Source organism: Lissotriton helveticus, chromosome 6 (assembly GCF_964261635.1).
Source record: "Lissotriton helveticus chromosome 6, aLisHel1.1, whole genome shotgun sequence".
Classification (NCBI taxonomy): domain Eukaryota; kingdom Metazoa; phylum Chordata; class Amphibia; order Caudata; family Salamandridae; genus Lissotriton; species Lissotriton helveticus.
This window is the reverse complement of record NC_136067.1, coordinates 1,399,820,682-1,399,835,563: the sequence shown is the minus strand read 5'-3', so window position 1 is coordinate 1,399,835,563 and position 14,882 is coordinate 1,399,820,682. Positions and strand designations below refer to the sequence as shown.

Sequence of the window (14,882 nt, the reverse complement as noted above, 5' to 3'; positions counted from 1 at the left end):
GTTGATTTACCTACACTCAAAGGAGAGGGTGTTAAGTAATAGTCCTTGAAGCCGGTGACCCCAAAGAAACGGCAGTCCTGAAGAAGGTGCTACAGTATCAAGTGTCCACAGCACCGAAACGCGTCGACGCATTCCTTTATTGTGTAGAATCCAAGTAGGGTCTAGGGAGCAATAGATATGCATATATTAATGGTACTATTGACTGCACCACTTGTATATTAACAAAGGACCATTGGATCTAGAAACTAGAGTGGCGAGGGAACTTAAAGGCCACGTTGTGTAGGGGGTTCTTTTGTGATTTAATAGTATATCTGTCTGCTATATTTGCTTTTAATGTGTTTTCTTTTCTTATGTATTAATTTAAATAATGAATTTGTGCTTGCCTAATGTATGTAATGAACTGTTATGATTACCTGTTTTTTATTGTACATGTTCAAAGATTGTTCTTTGAAATTTTAATTCGTCATTTTGTGTAGATCTTTATTTATGTTTTTTATTAAAGAGACTGTGAACGTTCAATTTTAGTGTGGAAATTAACCTTTCACCATCACTGCGATTGATTTGTTTGACCTTGCGGGAGTAAGAGTGTATGAATGCCTAGACTGATAGGGTATGGAAATATAGCAAGTCCATACGATAGTGTATACCCAGGGATTTTTCTCTGACTGGTACTCTCACAGTAAGGCATACACCTTTATCAGCATTACCAGTGGTGGAAAGTCCTACTTTTATTGAGGCCTTATGTTATTCATTGTTGCACTGCAGACATTGGAGCCATTGGGCTCTAGAGCTGACCCTCCCACCCCCTCCATGCAACCCAATAGGTTAAGTGCTAGGCTGAGTATGTTTGATTCAAATACTGTGCATTACCTTTAATTTGCTTGTCACCATTCACAAAGGGCGATTACTGAGTGCAAGGGTCTGTGTGAAACTCACTGAAGAGTTTGCACATTTATTCAAAGGCTTTCTTTCCCTCTATGCCTCTCCCATTGTCCCTACTGGTTCCATCCAACTACAGGATCAGTGTGCTTGTTCAGTGCGATGCTCAGGGGCAGAGGGTCTATGGATCCATCCCCGATGACCCCCAGTGCCCAAGACCTAGCATTGGAGCTGGATGTTTCATCTGGATGGAATTCGATCTGCCATGTTTTATGCTCTTTTGCACGGCTGGTGAGATGAGCATGATCCTGGGTCCACTAGAGAATAACCACATAATGCATGCTCAGTGGTAGACTAGTCAGACATCTGCAACTTTAGCCATCTCCTTGCCATCTTTTCCATCTCCTTTTCAACTACTCGGCAGTTATCACTTTACTCATTAACATTGCTCCATGCAATAACTTCCTTTATCAGAAATGTTCTCTTCTGACCCTATTCTATTCACTCTTGTTCTTCTGCCATTCATCTGCCCATTCACCACAGTACAAGAGATCTGGCTATACATTTTTACTCCATTTGGGAAAGGAGATGCCTTTTTAGTGGCCGTTTTCAAGCTCTATTCAGTATTCTTCCATTTATATTTTATGGTTTGAGCTCTGAAACTCAAAATATTTGTCCCTTATTTTCGATCTTTCTTTTGCATATAGACTTTCTTGTCTCCAGGAAATTCAAAAATCTGAAATGTGCAAGGCCTTGCCCTTATCTGTTTTAGCTGTACTAAGTATCAACTACTCTATTGACGAACCACGACTTCAAGCTTTCCTTCAAATGTAAGAATTTTAGGGTATCTTGCTTTCTACGCCTTCTATAGTCTCACAACTTTTATCAATCTAATCTTCAGGCCTTTGCTTCACAAAGCACAGCTGGTGATCATCTGTTTGGATCGTGATGATGCTCCTGGTTCCTGCTATGATTATGTGCCTTATCTGGAGGCTGGATTGGGTAGTTGAGGGAGTGGCGACTCAGGCCTGATTATTATTTTGGTGGTTTGGGAACGGGGTGGCACGCCACGCCATCGCCCCGCTCCCACACTGCCAAACTCCACCGCCAACCACCCAGCTGATTACAAGTTGTAATCCGGGCGGGCCGTCCTGCGGCAGCTGGCCCACGGCGTTGCCTTTAAAAAGCTCATAGGAGGACCATAGAAAGGCAGCCACACGGGACATTCACAGCGCGTTCCAGCACGGCAGGGATTGTAAAGTTGAACGACAGGGATCACGAATCAAAGCCAAAGTCATATTACAGTGGACGGACTGCAGGTGCGGCAGTTGCCGCACCGCCACCGTGGGTTGGCAGTCCGTCGAACCGCCAAACTCATTATCAGGCCCTCAATTTCCATTTTGCTATTTGCATGGAACCACTGCAGCCGGCGTTATCCCTGTTGACATCACTACTTTTCTGCCACTGCCCTCTATTTACAACCAAGATTTATGCCTCCGACTTTAGGAGGCTACAATTCTTTTCACTGGTGCCCTTATCTCCATGCCATTTCCCAGGGATTTAATTATTACAGGAGGTCTTTCTTTTTAATACAGAACCAAGGTTGCGTTTGCCTAATTGTCAGCTCTAATATGCATGTGCTCTTATGCGGAAAGGCAAACCAGAGTCATTTTACTTTTACGAGACTCAGCAGTTGGGTTGTAAGGATCAGACTTGTTCGCTTTAATTCATGTCCCAGGCGACTTGTCAGAATGTGTGTGGGGGGTTGTTTGCCTGCGAGGGGGAAACTGCTTCAGTGTTCTGTCCATAATGCTTGGCACTGGCAAATAGTCTAATCAGCTCTCAAGCTGTTGCTTCTAACACGGCTGCAATGCAGAGATTCACGGGCACAGGAAATGTGTTCAAACCATCAGCCGAGCTGTGCTGCTTATTCCCCACACACTGCAAACGCAAACCCCGCTGACATACACAACACCACATCACCAGTGACCACAAACTGAACCCGGGCAGACCATCCGAAACAGGACGATAGATGAACTCTGAACACATGCCAGTGAGCAAAGAAGTCTCACAAATTCTGCAGTTGATATTTTGGCTTGTCTACTGTATTTACAACTGACGCAGAGGTGGACTGGGTAACAGGGCATTTGTTTCCAGTGGTGGCCAAGGGTGCCATTCAAGAACCTTAAGAGATCATCACACGCTTAAACCAAGGTATTCTCTACGCACTGCAGCAGAATGTGACACCGTGTACTTGTGCATAGAAGACCAACCTGCACAAGTGCATTCCGTATCCATGAGTACATAAAACAAATTGCACTGCACTCACACAGCATCACTAAGAATTTCACACTAAATTTAAGAATAAAATAAAAAGGTTGAACACATTATGCGCCTAAACCCTTTCTTTCAACATATGCATGCATCCCCACATTTTATCCAGATCTGAAAAAATGCCATCCTAAGGTTCACATGTCCCTTTGGGTGAAGACAGATTCTTCACTTTGCAAGGGTGACAAGTCTCTCCAAATAACTAGATAATCACATACGAAGAGTACTCCATCAGTAACCAACACCTTCTGCAGCAAGACATTCCAATGCAGTTCTGTACATTACCACAAGAGGCATCACACCCTACCTGTATTTTCCTCTTCTTCCGGGAGAGGCTTCCTGTCCAGTCACTGATGCGTCGCATCCGACTTTTCAATGAATCTTTTTTGGAGGAGTCCTCAGTCAACGGTTTAGATTTCCTGCAAGGGAGGGTGTACGAAGAGTACTGAGGGGGTCCTGTGTGGTCCACCCTGGAGGGAACATCAATGTCTGAGGCAAAAGAAACACGGTTGCTCAAGCCAGTGTGTCCACTCAGATAGTCACCAGAAAGTCTGCTCCCGGAAGGCAGACCACTTTCCAAGGAACTGTCCTTGTAGAGTTCACGGAGGGACGTCAAAGATGACCTCTGGTTGTAGGCTTGCTTGTCATCGTTTGGCAAAAGACCACCATGGATGCTCGCGTTTGTGGTGCTCTGAGTCAAGTAGGAGCCGTCCATCTCACTGACCTCCTGCGCATTGCCCCACGGACAGTCGTACCAGGAAGAGTCTGAACTTAAGGAGCTACCTTTGCTGGACCGGGGTCCAGAATCACTGGCTGACAGGCCATGGCTCGCAGTGTAATCCACACTTGAGTTCCTCCTAACGTCTTGCAGGTTGGGCGTTTTTGCATCCAAAGCAGGTGAATACCTCAGAAGCTGCACGGGCCCTGTGCAGTCCTCTTCGGGTATTCTGCCTTGGTTACTGTTATGGAATTCCACCCTTAAACAACTGTCCAGCTTTCCAAGAGTTTTGATGAGAACCTTTGGACTTTTCCTGTCCTCTGGCTCAAGGCTTGACATGACACCGTCATGCACCCTGTAACCGTTCACCATAAGGCCAATGCATTCCTTGGGGTCCACTTGATTTGTAGATGTTTCAATGCCGACATAGTGGTAGCCATTTTCAGGAAAGTATGCGTTGTTGTTTCCCTGACAGCAGTTCCCAGACATGGTGGCCCTGTGCTTAGCCGGATTGTTGCTCTTAGGGGTCCTCACCACAATGTCGCTGTGCCTTGAGCCATATGGTGGGTTGCTCTTAAACTGTGAGAGGCAGCTTCTGGCCAGGGACCGTGACTTGTAGTTTGGCCCTCCCACGCCTGCGCCATGGCCCCACCCATGAGAAGAGCAGGATGTCTCATCTTTCGCGTGGATACTTCGTATTTTCAGAGAACACGGCTTCTGCTTTACACCAGAGGCAATGCTGCCTCCCTGCAGCTTGGGTCCTTGAAGACTGTACTGGCTTTCTGAGTTCCCCATTTTACTCTAAATAAAGAACAGTGACATCATTACTTGGTGTGGTACTACGAAAAATATAAATATAGCATATGCAATGTCTTAACAGGAAACAGGTGCATTTGTATGGTCAAAAAACTGTTTCGTTAAAGAGAACTTTGAAAAACCTCTTTAAAAACAACACAAATATATATTAGTTCATTAAGCAAGTGACAGTCTGGAACACTGCCACCACTGTTAGGAATTAAGCTCCCGGATTTGCAGTGAAAAGCCATGAACAACATGCCTGTGCTTGTAAGACACAATTGCTGCATTATAAGTATTAGGAACGCATGTGAGCGTAGAGGTGTATATCGTGCACATTCCATTCTTACAGTAATAACCAGCACAATGCTTCTCATTTGAAACAATTGAGGACCATCTTAGTTTAGGTTACACCAGAATGTCCAAGATTGCAAAGGGCCTCAATGGTCAGCAATGATTTTATCAGTTATTAATCAATATTAATAAACAAGGTTGGCCATTTAGCAGTTTTTTCCAACGTGTCCATTTCACTCTGTCTAGCATGGGTGTTCAAAATACATTCTGCAGATATAAGGTCTCATTGAGTTTTTGCAAAGGGGTCAGGTCAGTTCTTTCCATTTCTTTAGGCCAAACGAAATTTCTACAGATTAAAAACAAGTGTTTTGTGTATGTTGTAATAAAGTAAAGGCGTAAAAGGCCTCTCGCCTTTGAAAGAATTTGATGCCTGCAGAATTTAAAAGGAATAACAATAATTACATTGGAAAAAGCAAAGTCTAAAATGTAGGTACATTAAAAAGATGAGAAGTCAATGTACTCTAACATACCCCTTGTTAGAAAGTGTGTTTTTTTTAAACTTTATAAAAGATACCGGTGTTTGTTTATGATTCTTTTTATGATGATTTGTAGCTGCTTACTTACTAACATGTTTATTTATACTCCTGTTTAGTTTAGGCTTTTTTGTATGTTTTTATGTAGTGTGGGGCTTGAGGTAGACCATAGGGATGTGAAGTGTCATCTGTTAATGGACTTACTTATTTGAAATGCCTTCTCCTGAGATATTTAGAGTTAGGGTACAAAGAAAATAAAGAACCGAGGGCCATATTATCAAGAAAGGGCGATACATTATCGCCGCTTTTATCAGCAGGAAACTGCCGCTAAGGCGGCGATAATAGGCTTGATAATATGCCTTTGTGAATTACCATAGAAGCCCAGGTATATTATCAAGCCCATTATCGCCGCTTTAGCGGCAGTTTCCTGCTCATAAAAGCGGCGATAATGTATCGCCCTTTCTTGATAATATGGCCCTAAGTAAAAAGGAGAAAATAGGGAATGAAAAATCTTATGGAAATAGAGGATGGATGGCAAAAGAGGGAAACATATGCAGAAGAGGGAACGGAAGACAAAGAAAGGACAAAATAACTGAATAAAAATAAAGAACTTGTTAAAAGTTTAGCAGGAGGAGCGATCCGCTGGTCTAGGAGGAAGCACAAAACAATTCTATGATTATTATTATAATCTTAGGCCTTAAAAACGAATAGCAGCTATAACAGAAATGGAACACAGTTACCTGCACTTAAAAGTAGGAAGTTCTTTCATTTTTAAAGTACAATATGATGAAAGTGTGTAATAAAATAAACTGGCTTTTGAGTTAGTGGAGATGAAAGGAGATTTTGTCCATTCTGCTGGAAGTCAAATAGATCTGAGATCAATATAAAATTTCCTAGTTTGAGATGTTTATTATTTTAGGGCATCAGGATCCTCTGCACAACTATTACTATTGCTTCAAATAGTTCACTGTAACTCTCTACCCATCATGAGTTGCGCTTATCCCGGGGGGGAGGTGGGGGGGGCGAGGGCTCTCACAGACATGGTGACTGCATCCTGGTCTGCAAGGATGTAGGCAGGTCTTTCAATGATGTCCCCTGGTTCCAGGGATCTCAGATGTTTCTGCAATATAACGTAGGCGTCCCCTCTACAGAAGATCACTTTTTCTTTTCGTGGTGGGCCCTCATGGCCTCTGGGAAAGGCGTACTGTCGACGTAATTGGGGAGGAATCTCAACGTGGCTGGGGATGAACTACCCCAGCCATGAAAATCATATCACTAAGAGGGGTGAGAGGATATAAGCAACAACTGAGCACCCGTCCCCTGTTGAATTTGTTGGTACATCCTTGTTGAGAAACTGCAGAGGTAAAAGCGGATGTAACAGGTATTCTCACGAAGTCTGTCAGGCAATACCTTTTTTGAGAACTGCATATTGTAGCATTAGGGATTCCTAGGATGCAAACATATGAAGGTAGTATTCTGAGCCCACCTTAGCTTTGAAATCACCATTACCTTAAGTGTTCTCCATGCTGTGCACTGTGCCTGGGCAACTTTTAACTGTGGCTTGGTTGCCTTTGAGTAATTACTGAGGTGCTATGCAAATGCTGATGATTCACAGCACTGTGCCATTCAGCATCTGCATTTTAACCATCGAAACTTTTATCAAACCAGTTCTAATAAATCTAATCTGCTTCATGAGGATGGTTTAAAGCTTGATTTGAGGCCACTAAATTCTCGCTTTGGCTTTGTTTATAGCTGGTAATGATGTGGAAGCAAACCTATGCCGAAAAAGGACATCCGGAGAAACATACCTCCAGAGCTTGTTTCCTGGTTGTTGCCCTTGCTATGCTCAATGACACCATTAGATGGCCCTGGTATTGTATTTGCCAAGTAATGAATGTTCGATCGACTCACACACCCCGGTTGTTGTTAACCCATGCCGTCAATAAAACTAAGTTGTTCTCACATTCCTCATTTATAGATAGACCCATATTCTTAACTAAATGTCCTGCCACACCACTTCTTTGTTCGTTTTTATGTATACATTTCTCATTTTTGACTATGGCGCCAGTCTAAAAGAGTCGTGGTCACACTGTCTGGGTAGTACTGTGCAAAAGCAGAAGTTCTTCACACCCCTTTTGCTGTATATTTTCGACTATTTCATTGGCACATTTGGGTAGGTCTTGAGTGCTAAGAGTCTGGATTTAAACTTTCCAATCCTTTATCTCTTGTGAAATGGCATCTTCCTGTCTCCGTCCTCTGCTAGTAAACAAAACCAAAACAATCCCCATTTCCATGAAGGTATAGCAGGGGGTATGGCTTGGATAAAAGCTTGATGATTGTGTGAGCTGTCCTTACTATGGGATATCAGCCTTTCTTCCATTTAGTAATTTGATGTCATGGTTTTCAAGCAATTGCCTATAAATATCAAGTACTCAAGAAAGAGGAAAGTCAAGTGTAAACCTAAATTTAATTATGTTTTTTATTTTCACAGTGTGCAGCTTTGGTATGCTTATGTTCATCACCATTTTCTATCCCTCTAATTAACTTAGGACTGCCAATTCAATACAGACTTTCAAAACTGGGCTGTGTTGTCTTTTATTGCCCAATATCAGAATATGCTTCCATCTCTGCCCACAGGGTGGAAATTTTGGTTGGTGCAAAGCTTTGTTATTTATTGTGGGACTTCCCTTTTTGGTATCAAAGCTCAGGGTTTGTTTCCTCACTAAGTAGGTTGTGCTTGATTTTCAGAGTATGACATTGCCTTCACTGGACCAATTTATTTCCTGCTTTTCTTGTCCCAGAGTCAGTTCAGGAGGTTCATTGAAAGATTACAAATGGGGTTTCTTCGGATGGTCAACCAAGTTGTCCTGGAGGCATGGATATTGAGTATCTTAATGTGATAGGAGGAAGAAGCACGTCCTACCCCAATCGCTGTTAGCCTCAATCCCAGACACGGGGATGGGAATGATTAATGTTCTGTTACTCGGGTTTTTAAATCCATAGTTTTCTAGCGAATTTAATAAAATGTTTGGTGTACCAGCCATTTTCATGTTTTAATATTGAAACTATGGCTCAATCTGTTTACTGCAGAGGTGCACCTTTTCTTGGAGATGTTAAAGAGGGAGGGAGGGAGGGACAGTCAACTGGAAGGGATTTTTACTCTCATGCTAGCACGAAGCCAATGGAGGTATCATGGTCTTGCTTTAATTTGCTGAACAGATTTCATCTTTGCATTTGTGAGGGCGAACTGATTTTTCACTTGTGCTACTTAGGAGATCATTCTCGTCTATATATATATATAGTGTTCTAAAGCTCTTCTTGTATTGTCATATGTAGTTCCTGAAATGAAAGTGAACCTACTGGGATGATGTCGGGTCTTTTTGAGTTAAGCACAGGTCCTGCTTGCAACAGATCAATGCAAGAGTCACTATTCGCCTCCAACATCTAATCCCGAGAGTTTCCAAGTTTAGGGTGCTTCTCAGTGGAACCAATGGTGTGTCATTTCCCTCATTTGTCCTAACACTGGTTCCAGAACTGCCACTGCAGGATCTCCACCTTATTTTACTACAACTCGTTGATTTAATTTTTCCTGAGGAATATTTTAAAGGCCTCATGCTTTCTGTAGTCCATAGCTGTTTCACAGCTAGCAATGATGCTAGATGAAGTTTCTTTATTTAGCATCTTTAATGCATTCATGAGGGTTCCTTTTCAGACTTGGCAGAGATTTCTCCAGCTTTCTTCAACCTCCATTAGGTGCGGCTCATGGCTCAAATTTCATAAGGGAGAGCTTTTTTTCTCTTTGCTGTGTGATTTTAAGGGAACATGGGAGGTGGTGGAGAAGATTCTGAATTTGATTGGAGTCTGTTGCTGCAATCCTAAATATCATCCTTGGTGGGTAAGGACTCTGTTCTTTCCTGTAGGATTTGAGATTGGCGACTTCCTGTCACCCCTTTAAATGTGTCATCAAGCCAGTGAGAAATAGTCCAATCGTGTGTTCTGTTAGCAACACTATTGAAGACATCAATGGCAATGTCATATGTGATGCCATCAATGATGTGAGGGATGATGTCATTTATGATGCCATCTGTGATGCCATGAGCAGAGCTCTGGAGGATTGCTTGATTTAAGTAGGGAAGTTCAGTGTTTTTTTTGTGATGGCTTCATTGTTTTATTTTTCGTTTTTTTTACTCACCTGTTGAAACACGCTTTTTGGGTTTCGCCTGCCGAAAGGCTGCGCTCTGCGCAGCCTTTCAGCGCAGGTGAAATCCTATGTCGACACTAAGCACTTGGGAACGTCCCCCGGCTCTCATTGGCTAGCTCCATAAATGGAGGCTAGCCATTGAGTGCCGGATCTGTCCGTCAAGGCCGGACCAGATTCGGGGGCGTTCCCGAGATTTTTTCCCAGGGCGGAGTTGCGTTTTTTCCCGTTCCCTCCCCTTTCACTGAAAGTGAATTCAGATGCGCTGTCCATTCCCGCCCCCTCCGTGTCCTCTCCCGCCCCCTCCCGCCGTCCGTCCCGCCCCCTCCGTGTGCCTTTCCGCCCCCCCCTCGCTGTCCTGTGCACGTTTCCCGCCCCCTCCCGCCCCCTCCCGCCGTCGGTGTCCCCTCCCGCCCCCTCCCGCCGTCCGTGTCCCCTCCCGCCCCCTCCCGCCGTCCGTGTCCCCTCCCGCCCCCTCCCGCCGTCCGTGTCCTCTGAGGCAGAAGTGGTGGTCGGTTTAAGTGAAGGAGTCTGTGATGGGAACCTATGGACAAGGTTGCGTTTGGAGAAGCTGAAGCGCATACCATAACTCGCATCTAGCAATCCAAGACAACGCCACCCGTCACCGCTCAGAAGTCGAGGCATTATGTGGGCCAGCAGTCACGCGGGAGAAAGGGCCATTTCCTGCAACAGAGTCCAATCCACGGTCAATGCAAACTACATTATTGCGTTTCACTTAGCTTGTTAAGGTACGCTTATAATTTCATATCCGATTGCCCCCTCCCGCCCCCTCCCGCCGTCCGTGTCCCCTCCTGCCCCCACCCCCCCCCCCTCCTCCTCCCCCGGCGCACCCTGGAGCGAAGGCAAGTCACCCCGTACTTTTTACCCACCTCCCATTAACACTGAACACACATAGCACACACATGCTGCGCTGAGTAAACAGACCGGGTCCGCCGTGCTAGCGGCGGGCGCCCCCAGGGGCATCACCCTCCCGCCCTGTTCCACGCATGCCTTGTTATGTACACAAACAGCGATCAAAGTCCCAGGCCAGGGCCTGGCCATCACACCGCAAATCACTGGTCAGAGAAAAAAGGCAAACCCTCCACATCGAGGCTATGCCCAAAGCTGCCCGGAACTCAGCTCGTAGAAAAAATATACAACTTTTACAACTCCTGGTATCGCTTAGCTTTCCTCTAACTAGTCCGGATAACAGCTTTAACATCCTGCTAAAAAAGTGTCATTTTAAAAGTGCTACAGAGTGCTCGCTTCCTTCCATCAAAGAGGTAAACCAGACCCGATAAATAGGGTCATTACTGCCCCGTACGTGTACTAGTGACATGCTTAGAAGTGTGTATCCTCTAACCAGAGTGTATAAGAGACAAGCAGATTAAAAATTACATTATGTCAACACAAGTTATACAAGGATACTGCACAAAGTACTGACATCGTCCCATTTAAAAGCACTGCAGATTGAAAGTGCAAGGACTTTTCCATTTAAATGGAGATGCCCTGCCTACACTGTCCACATAAAGTATACAGTGGTCCTGCTGAGAGGTGATCGTACTGTTTGAAAAAGGTAACAAACGTGCTTGCACAACCCCAGTAAACATACTGCAGCCCTCTTCAGTCGTGAATACTAGAGCTGCACCCTGACAGGAATTTCTAACTGCAAGACCACCGAGTCTTTAAAACTCCACTGAAGTGCGGCACTTGGGGTCTGTCCTCTGTTTAAAGCACCCTCGCCTTGAAGTGCGGGGCGGGCCGTCGACCTCTGCCGGTGACTTTACTGGGATGAATAGAAGGGTCACGCCCCCCCTCGGCTCTGGGATTGCTCGAGCAGTAAGCCGGGCCAAGGTCACTCCTCGGACACCCCGCGCGTAGGATGCGTCATTGTTGTAAGTGCCCGCGCGAGCCAAGGGACGGGAACCGCTTCACAGGTGGGGCGGCCCGTGCAGGAACTAATCACACTGTACACACGGAGCACGTCAGAGACAGGGGGGCTGGTATGGAACACGCTGTACATAAAGCACCACGCGTCCGCCGCACGCCCAATTCCTCACACCGGCTGGTACCGCCAGGCCCCGTGTAGCGATAATCCTTGATTTTACGTAGGACGCTGCGCTTCTAATGGTGCAACACTACCTATGCCACCGTACCCGTAAGGGCACAGCATCCACAGCGCTCGACGGGGCAGCAGGGCTCAATGAAACCCCAGTGCCGCAAAACACACCTTGACGGCACCAGCACTACTCTGCGGGACTGCTGCTATGCGTTTAAAGGGGTGATGCAAGCACTTAACAGCCGTCATAATACTTGCTATACATCCACTTAGGAAGTCTCAGCACGTGTCAGCGGGGCTACTGCTGTGCGTTTAAAGGGTAGTGCAAGCACTTCTCAACAGTTATGCAATACATCCGCTAAGACAGTCTCAGCACTTCTCACCGGGACGGCTGTTGTACACTTACAGGCACTTCTCACCTATTATGCTACACCTCAGATCCAAGCGCTTCTCGTCGGACTCCTGCAGTATGTTTAAAGTGGTAGTTCAAACACTTCTCAGCAGTTATCCTATGCATCTGGCAAGACAGTCTCAGCACTGCACTGCGGGACTGCTGTTGTACCCTTAAAGTGATATACAGGCACTACTCACCTATCCTCCTACATCTCAGGTTCTTTGATAAAGCAGCATGAGCACTCCTCAGAGGGCCGGCCTGCCACTGCTGGTTTAAAGTGGTAGTGCTAGCACTTCTTAGCTGTCCTGCAACACTTCAGGTCCTTTTATAAGGCAGCCCCACTACTCATCGGGAGTGCGCTGTGGGTTTAAAGTATTAATAAAGGCACTTCTAACCCGCCCCGCTACGCCGCAGATCCAGCTATAGTATGTTTGAAGTGGAAGTGCAGGCACTTCTCGGGTGCCCTGCTATACACCTGATATGCCAGCCCTAGCTGTTCTTAGCGGGGTCTGCTGATGTACGTTCAAAGTAGTAAATCAAGCACTTCTCAGCTGCCCTGCTATACATATAATAAAGTAGACCCAGCACTTCTAACGAAGGGTGCCATGTGCTTGGTGGGGCAGTTCAAGGAAGTCTCGCCTGAGCTGCCATATGTTTGGTGGGACAGAAGTAAACCGACACTTCTCAGCAGCCGTAATGTACAACAGTGTACATACTTCTCCGTATGGCTGCCTATACACTCACTAGTTGAGAGCAACGACACGTCTAATCAGGGGTTTTAATACATAGGACAGAGGGGCAGCAGTGTTACTGTGCTTTCAGGTGCATAGACCCAGGGCTTCTTGGCAGACAGCTGAGCTATTCGTTTACTGGGGCAATATACACTCAGTGTTGCTATAAGTGCATTCGGACAGTAGTCGCACTTTATGCGTTTAGTAGGACAGAGAATCACTCCTCGCCAGGGCTGCTCTTTATCTAGGGGTCACTGAATGTCCTCTCCAGCTGTCTTAGTCTGCTTTTCGTTCGATAGGAAGCACGTCTCACTAAGATTAAGAACGTCCAGCACAACAAAGCCTGACACCTCAGCAGGGAAGCTCTAATAGGATTTTTTTAATGTAACAGTAGGGGGTTCATCCCAGATGATCGCATCTAGCAATCCAAGACAACGCCACCCGTCACCGCTCAGAAGTCGAGGCATTATGTGGGCCAGCAGTCACGCGGGAGAAAGGGCCATTTCCTGCAACAGAGTCCAATCCACGGTCAATGCAAACTACATTATTGCGTTTCACTTAGCTTGTTAAGGTACGCTTATAATTTCATATCCGATTGCCCCCTCCCGCCCCCTCCCGCCGTCCGTGTCCCCTCCCGCCCCCTCCCGCCCCCTCCCGCCGTCCGTGTCCCCTCCCGCCCCCTCCCGCCCACTCCCGCCGTCCGTGTCCTCTCCCTTCAAGAATGCTTCGAAGGGCTCAGGTGCCGCGGCGTCAGGCAAGTCAGCAGAGTCCTGTGGGGCAAGGGAGGGGAAACGGGGGTTAGGGTGAAGCACCGTTGGCATGGTGCGTGGGAGAGAAGGCCGGAAGTCCCGCCCCCGCCCGGAGACGCATGGAGCCCCGGAGGAGAAGTGCTGGATGGTGCGGGGCTCCCGTGTGCTGAGGGAGCCCCGGGGGAAGAGACGGCAGGAGCGGAGTTGTGTTCCTCCAGCTGACGGAAGTCCCGCCCGGAGACGCATGGAGCCCCGGAGGAGAAGTGCTGGAGTTGGGCTCAGCTGCCACACGAAGCCATTGGTCATCAGAATGAAGTATGTACCAGAGAGAGAGAGTGCCGGTATGTTTTAAAATTAAGACTTCTGTGCCATATGTGTGTTTTTAGACAGCCTGCATGACACGCACTGGTGCAAGTACTCTTAGGTAGAGGCGGTGACATACCAGTAAACCATGGCCAGGGCTGACGGGCGTGCAACTATTTATGAATATAACTGCTCACTCTCTCAAAAAGTGTCTTTTTTTGGAGAATACAGCTTACAGTCGGGCTCTGAACTAGGCTATGTGTACTTCAGTCAGCCTCTCTTCCTGAGGCTTGCCCTGCCCCACCCCCCTCCCTCCGATGCCTTACTGTGTCGTATGGTAATGGCTTAGAATAGCAATAACATGTATTTTCAGCCTCGGGTAAATAATAAATAATGAGCGGGGCTGCGAACCCTGCTATAATCCGCAAATTGATTTTTTATTAAACTGCTCATTGTGTCTTTTTGAAATAAAGTACAGTCTGTGTCCGGGTTGTGACCCCTATGGGTGTAATGTCTGATATTTATGTTTCCCTCGTTCTAATTCCATGGTTTTGATTTGCGGAAAAAGTGTCACACCTAGTTTTTGAAATGTCACTCATAATTACGCTGAAATTATGAAAATGTCACACAAAGCAATCTGAAACCTTGGCAGCTATGAACCACTACTTTAAAATCCCTTAGTTAGGCATCGTCCACTTTACCACAGAGGGGGGAGAGAAGTAATATACCCATAATCCCTCCTATGCAGGCAACTTTTCTATTCACGAGGAAGGGTGGAAATATTGACACAATCTGGATCTCAGTGGTGGGCTTTTATGAGCTAGATTTGTGCAAGTCGTTCCCTGTCACCCTCCCTTTATATCTTAAAGGGCACAGTAATATTGTAGCTCATTCCAAA

General features: G+C 46.1%; 1 protein-coding gene across 3 annotated transcripts in view; it reads right to left on the bottom strand.

Annotated features, from left to right (window-relative positions):
* The window catches only part of TIAM2 (TIAM Rac1 associated GEF 2), a 340,543-nt gene that overhangs the window by 280,372 nt on the left and 45,289 nt on the right, over positions 1-14,882 (bottom strand). For all 3 annotated transcript variants that reach the window (XM_078649180.1, XM_078649181.1, XM_078649182.1), the window contains exon 3: positions 3,518-4,729. In XM_078649180.1, the coding sequence (XP_078505306.1) occupies positions 3,518-4,723 (1,206 nt within the window). In that variant the 5' untranslated portion in view covers positions 4,724-4,729. The remainder of the gene's footprint in view (positions 1-3,517; positions 4,730-14,882) is intronic.